We start from the raw sequence: 6,000 nt of genomic DNA, 5'->3' as shown, positions 1-6,000 counted from the left end.
GGGGTAAGAGTGAGCCACTGTGACCACTAAGTGAGGGGGGCGACCTGGTCATATCTGGACTCAAGGACTGCCCCTGTCCACTGGAGAACCTGCCCTGGCATATGGGGCGCAGTAACCTAACAGCTGGAACTGCCCCACAGGGGAGTGAATGGGCAGCTTTTTGAGGTAGTGAGATGCCCGTCCCTGGAGGTCTGCAAGCAAAGACTGGCTGACCACTCAGCCAGATACTAGTGGGAATTGGTATTCTGGGATGGCATAGCTTCGAAGCTCTTCCTGTTGGCTCTCCTGTGATGCTGGGGGGCCCCAGGGACTTGGCTGGCTATGGTCCTGTGGTCTCCCCCCAGAGCCAATGGCCCCAAGGGGCACACCAGCTCCGGGCCCCCACAGCCCCATCTCTGCCTCCCTGGAGGATGTGGATCTCTGGACCGAGTTCTATCGGGTTGGCACAGAGATGGTCATCACCAAATCTGGCAGGTGAGGCTGGCTGACCGGCCCCTTCTCGGGCGCTTGCTGCAGTCACCGGCAGGCCCTGTGTACAGGCTGCGGGGAGCCGGGCACCCCAGGCTTCGGGTGGTTTGGGATCCCGGCAGCGGGCCATCACCATCCTCCTGCCCAGGCTCCCCTCCCATTCCATGGGATGAGCTGCAGTCAGGGGTGGGCACCGGGCTCAGGGGGCATTCTAGCCAGGGTGGGGTTCTGCTCCAGGTCCGGGCGAGGGGTGGTCTGTGGGCAGAAGGCAGTGGGGAGGTGGGATCCGTGCCCCCAGTGAGGGAACCGGCTTTGGGGAGAAGGCCCTGGGGTGGAGGTGAGAAAAGGAGAGCTCAAAAGGATCTGGATTCAAATCCCAGACCAGTGGGGCTATGCCTCAGTTTCCTTCTCGGAGCTTCAAGCATGTCCTACTCTGAGTCTCCCTCATCTCCAGCCCAGCCCTGAGAAGCCTTCCAGAAGCCGGCCAGGCTTCCTTGGAAGGAGAACTCCATGCAGACTCCCCCCCAGGGGACTGACAGCCCCCCCGTCTCGTCCCTCTCCTCCCGCAGACGAATGTTCCCCCAGTGCAAAATCAGGCTCTCTGGCTTGGTCCCTTACCTCAAGTACGTGGTACTGGCCGACTTTGTGTCTGTGGACAACTTCCGGTATAAGGTACTTGCCCTGCCCCAGGCCCAGCACCAGAGACTTCTGGGAAAGGAGGCCCAGATCCAGGCCCCCCGGAACTTATCCCCCCATTTGCTGGGGGACCTCGGGGCCAAGGCCCTTCTCGCCTCCGATCTGTTTCCTCTGGGGATGGGGCTCCATGACCTTTGAGGCCTGCTACCCACTGGGAAGGGAAGTGCCCACTCACTGCCCGCGCTCAGCTGGGCCCCTCTTGTGTCCTGTTGCAGTGGGCCAAAGACCAGTGGGAAGTGGCGGGCAAGGCTGAGCCTCAGCTCCCTGGCCGCTCCTACATCCACCCAGACTCGCCGGCCTATGGCAGCCACTGGATGAAGGAGCCCGTGTCCTTCCACAAAATGAAGCTCACCAACAACACGCTGGACCAGCACGGCCACGTAAGCAGAGCGCCCCCCCTCCCCCGCCATCCCTGCCTTCGCCAGAAGTCTCCAGCCCAGGATCCCCAGAACTGAGATGCCAGAAGGAGTCCCTGGGCACTGTCCATCCCCAGCCTCTCTGACCAAGAGCTGCTTCTGAGCCTTCCCTGAGGAGCGGTCATCCAGCTTCTGCTCTGAGCCCCCCAGGGACCAGGAGCTCCCTACCTCCCCAGGCAGCCACAAGTGACCTTCCTTTTTCCCCTAGAAAGGAGGGTGGGAAAAGGGGCCCCACCCCACCCAGAAGTGAGAAAGGGGGAAAGGGAGGCCCTACCCTACCCAGAGGTGAGGGGAGGCAGGGGTATAAGAAAGGGAGCTCCATCCCATCCAGAGGTGAGAAAGGGAGGAAAGGGGGACCCCATCCCACCCAGAGGCAAGAATCCCCAATTCTCAGGATTTCCCAGTGGAAGGGGGCCTGCCTAGGAGGAGAGGCCCGGTCCTCCAGCCCCTCGGGTTGCCCTGTCTCCCCAGATCATTCTCCATTCCATGCACCGCTACCAGCCCCGCTTCCTCGTGGCCCAGGCTGATGACCTCTTCAATGTCTGCTGGAATCTCTTCCAAGTCTTTAGCTTCCCCCAGACGGTCTTCATCTCCGTCACGGCCTACCAGAATGAGCAGGTATTCCTTCCTGGGGACCCCTGCTACCAGGCTCTGCCACCAGGATGGGATGGGAGAGGGGCAGGGTTTGGGGGGGCCCGGAGTGCACTCCTGCCCCAGAAACTGAAGATTCCACCAGGGGTGCCTATTCACATCAGGCCCTGCACTGCTGGGGCACCAAGAACGCTGCCCTGGCCACCTCTCACTTAGCTCTATCTTGGTTTTGCTTTTGTGGCCCCAACATTTCCTCAGCACAGAGCTTGGCTTAGAGTAAATAAGCAAAAATAAGGATTTTCATTCATTCATTCATTCATTCATTCATTCATTCCTTTCTACCTCTAAATTTCTGAGATTTCCTAATGGGGTCCTTGGCAAAGAGATGGGTCCCAGGAGGCTTCTTGGAAGAGGTGGGGCTTGTGGGAGAAGGCTTGAGGAGTCACTCCCAGCCACAGGCCAGTATGGGAGGGGGCAGCCAGCTGCCCCACCCCTCGCTTGGGATTTCATAATGGGGAGGGATGTACAAAGCCCCTGCTCTGTGTCCCACTCCGCTTGAGGCACCATTCCCTGCTCTAGGCCTAAGCAGCAGTGGCCAGGATGAGGCCACTCCTCTCCTTTCTGGGCCTTCCAACCTGAGGCCTCAAGCCTGCAGCCCCTAGAGCAAGCCCTGTTTTTGTACCCATCTGCAGGGCCTGTTTCCTTATGTACAAAATGAGGTAGGGTCTGGGACCCCAAGTGGCCACTTCCCCCCTTCTTTTCCCCCAAGAGACTCCAAAAGCTGAACTGTTCCTGCCTCCTGCTCAAGAAACTTCAGTGGCTCCCTGTGACCTCAGGCAGGGCTCCTCCGGCCTCTGAATGGCCAGGCTGGAGTTGAGAGCTGGAGGGTGCTCGGGAGCCCGTCGCTGGGTACCTGGGCAGTCAGGTCAGGGGCCGGCCTTGACCACCATGATAAGTGTGATTTTATTCCCTCCCGAAGATCACGAAGCTCAAGATCGACAACAATCCCTTTGCAAAAGGATTCCGGGAACAAGGGAGGAAGCCGAGGAGGTAAGCAGGGCCTGGGCAGGGTGGGGGCTCCTTCACCTGTTTCCCCTGGAGGAGCTGACCCAGCAGGCCCGTCCCCTTGTTCAGGGCCCTCAGATTCAGCCCAGGCCGGGGCCTGACGAAGGAGCGGCTCAGGGAGCTTGTGTCCAGCCCGGAGCCAGAGCGGTCTGGTGAGTGGAGGAGGGGCTTCCTCTGGGGAGGAAGGGGTAAACTGAGGCACTGGGGGGCAGGAAAGGGCATATGGGGGACCCTCTGGCCCTTCTTCCATGTCCTCCCTGGGCAGGTCTGACTAAGGAGGACGCTGCGGACCAGGCTGAGGCCAGGGGAGGCTCCGGGCCGGTCAGCAGCAGCAGGTTCTCCCCACTCTGGGGGCCCCGGGAGCTGAACCAGACAGAGGGGCCACCAGGAGAAGCAGCGGGGACCAGCCCTGGCCCTTACCCCGTGTACAGGTGAGCAGGCTGGCTCCCGGCTCCCCTCCTCGGGCACTAAGGACTCTGCAGAGCTCTGGAGAAAGCGGGGCCGTGGCCTTTGGGACAAGCTGGGAAACAGCAGTCTCAGCTGCTGGGATCTGGGTGTGAATTCTGCCTCAGATGCTTTCTAGCCTTTCTGAGACTCAGCTCCTTCATCTGCAAACATGAGGGAAAAGCAGCCTCAAGGCTCTGGCGGTCAGGAAAGACTCTAGTTCGAATTCTGCCGCAGAGTGCGGGTCTCGGAGCCAGGAAGACCCCAGATTACCCCTGGAAGGAACAGTGAGGTCAGAGCAGGGAGCGGGTTTGGCCCTGGTGGGTCCCAGGCGCCCACTGAACGCCTGCTGCATACCAGAACCCCAGCCGAGGGGCCATAGCCAGCGGGTGGGAGGAGGAGTCGGAGCCCTTTCTCCCTCCCCACCAATACTTTAAACACACGTATGTGCATCCAAGCCCCCTTCCCTTCGGTCCAGAAGGGCCGGCAAGCGGGGGGAAGTGACTTGTCCAGGGTCACCCGGCGAGGCCACACTAGAACCCAGGACTGCCCTCTCCAGGCCTGGCTCGAGCCACCCAGCCAGGCCCAGAACAAATGCTTCCAACAAAGAGCAGCCAGAGTGGGTGTGTGCAGCGACTGAGGCAGAAGGGGAGAGGATCCGGGTCAGGACCCCGCGCCCGCCCTCGGCCTCTCCTGTCCCTCACACTCCCGCCTTGTTCCCCCGCAGGTTCCAGGACTTCAGCCCCGGCCTGTGGGAAGCGGTTCCTGGCAGCGATGGGCGGCCCAGGCCGGAGCCAGAGGTCCGTCTCCCCCCGCACGGTCCCCCGTACCCGGCGTACGGCCCGGAGGCCGGGCCCGGCCCGTGGCTGGTCCCTGCCCTGGACGGCGCTGCCCCCGGGGCCTCCGCAGACTGGGCCCAGCGCCCCATCCTGTCCTACGCGTGCTGGTGAGCGCCGGCCCCAGCGAGGCCTGCCTGGGGGGGGGTGCTCTGCCGAGGCCCCCCTCCCCCTCTCCTCCCTGGGCGGGGCTGGTGGGCAGAGCCGGGCCGGGCAGCCCCCCTCCTCCTCCTCCGCCCCCGCCACTTGTAGCTGATAATAAAAACTGTCCTGTCCGGCGGACCCTGGCACTGCCCCCTGCTGGCCACGGGCACCCCTACCCGCTGTGAGATGGGCCACGGAAACCACAGCAAAGGGGAGGGCCAGGCAAGATCCTCACGGCCGCCTCCGAGGGTGGGGAAGGGAGGTCTGAATTCAAATCCTGCCGGGGCACCTGCCTCAGCGAGGCTCTTGGCCTCCTTCAACTGGAAATGAGAAACAGCCCCCAAGGGCCGATGCCAGGGTGCCACGAGGAAGCTGGCACAGCCAGGCACCGGGCACGTGCCTGCCTAACAAGTCCCGGGCTCTGCGCTCTCCTGGCTCTGCCACAAGGGCCCAGGCTGGCCCCTTCTGCACGCACCGCTCTGGGGCAGCAGGCTCGGCCGTCCCCCCAGCCCAAGCCCTGCCCCGGATCTGCAGGGAGGAGGACCAACAGGCCTTCCTAGCATGTGCCTGGAATCTGAGCCGACCATAAGGCGGCCTTCCTGGAGGAGGGGGCTCACGCTGTCCTGTGTGGGGCCATCAGGGAGACAACAGGGAGGGCCTGCTGGGACCTGAGGGGAGCCTCCAGGAAGTCTTGGAAGGGGCAGAGCATGCCAAGTTTGGGGACAGGAAGTACAAGGGGGGAGGGTCCTGGGTTCCAATTTGGCCTCAGTCACTTCCCAGCTGGGTGACCCTGGGCAAGTCACTCCACCCCACGGCCTGGCCCTGTCCTCTTGGCTGGGGGGGGGGGGGGGGGAGGGGGGAGGTTGTCAGGTGAAGTGGGGCAGCCCCTTGAGGCTGGGCCATGGAATGGTCTGTGAGGGGAGCCTGCGTCTGGAGGTGGCCTCCCTGGCAGGGCTAAAAGCCTCCCATTTGGCAAGGGGGGGGCTGCCCCACCAATATTGCTGTCTCTTCCCCTGAAATGCCCCCATTTCCCATCAGCCCCGCAGAACGGAAGTCAAGAAGGCCAGGACAGTGCGCGTACACTTGCACACACAGGCCCCTAGGGGGCCGAGCTTGGCAGCTTCTTGAGTTCGTTTTCCAAAGGAGGAAACAGGCCAACAGGGTTAAGTGACTTGCCCAGGGTCACTCGTCTAGTAAACATGAGGTTGAATTTGAACTCAGATCTTTTCTTTTAAACCTTCACCTTCTCTTATGTGTGGGTGCCAGGGCTAGGCGATGGGGGTGAAGTGACTCAGCCAGGGCCACCCAGCTATAAAGTGTCTGAGGGCACTTTCGAACCC

General features: G+C 62.2%; 1 protein-coding gene across 1 annotated transcript; it reads left to right on the top strand.

Moving 5' to 3' along the window:
• Nucleotides 1-327: 327 nt before the first annotated feature.
• Nucleotides 328-4,798, top strand: LOC100027676 (T-box-containing protein TBX6L-like). The gene is made up of 8 exons (XM_056821361.1): nucleotides 328-474; nucleotides 1,038-1,140; nucleotides 1,380-1,544; nucleotides 2,052-2,198; nucleotides 3,151-3,221; nucleotides 3,306-3,388; nucleotides 3,502-3,667; nucleotides 4,408-4,798. Exons 1-8 carry the CDS (start codon nucleotides 350-352, stop codon nucleotides 4,628-4,630), a joined length of 1,083 nt encoding a protein of 360 aa, XP_056677339.1. The 5' UTR covers nucleotides 328-349; the 3' UTR covers nucleotides 4,631-4,798.
• Nucleotides 4,799-6,000: the final 1,202 nt, after the last annotated feature.

This window comes from Monodelphis domestica, chromosome 3 (assembly GCF_027887165.1).
Source record: "Monodelphis domestica isolate mMonDom1 chromosome 3, mMonDom1.pri, whole genome shotgun sequence".
NCBI classification, from domain to species: domain Eukaryota; kingdom Metazoa; phylum Chordata; class Mammalia; order Didelphimorphia; family Didelphidae; genus Monodelphis; species Monodelphis domestica.
Note: the sequence above shows the minus strand (reverse complement) of the source record. Positions and strands in the feature narration are given on the sequence as shown.

Excerpts from the sequence above, each read along its gene's own strand:
- LOC100027676 (XM_056821361.1), top strand. The coding sequence starts at position 350 with ATGGCCCCAAGGGGCACACCAGCTCCGGGCCCCCACAGCCCCATCTCT. Across the intron at positions 1,141-1,379 it reads TGGACAACTTCCGGTATAAG|TGGGCCAAAGACCAGTGGGA; the intron begins GTACTTGCCCTG and ends GTCCTGTTGCAG. Across the intron at positions 3,222-3,305 it reads CAAGGGAGGAAGCCGAGGAG|GGCCCTCAGATTCAGCCCAG; the intron begins GTAAGCAGGGCC and ends CCCCTTGTTCAG.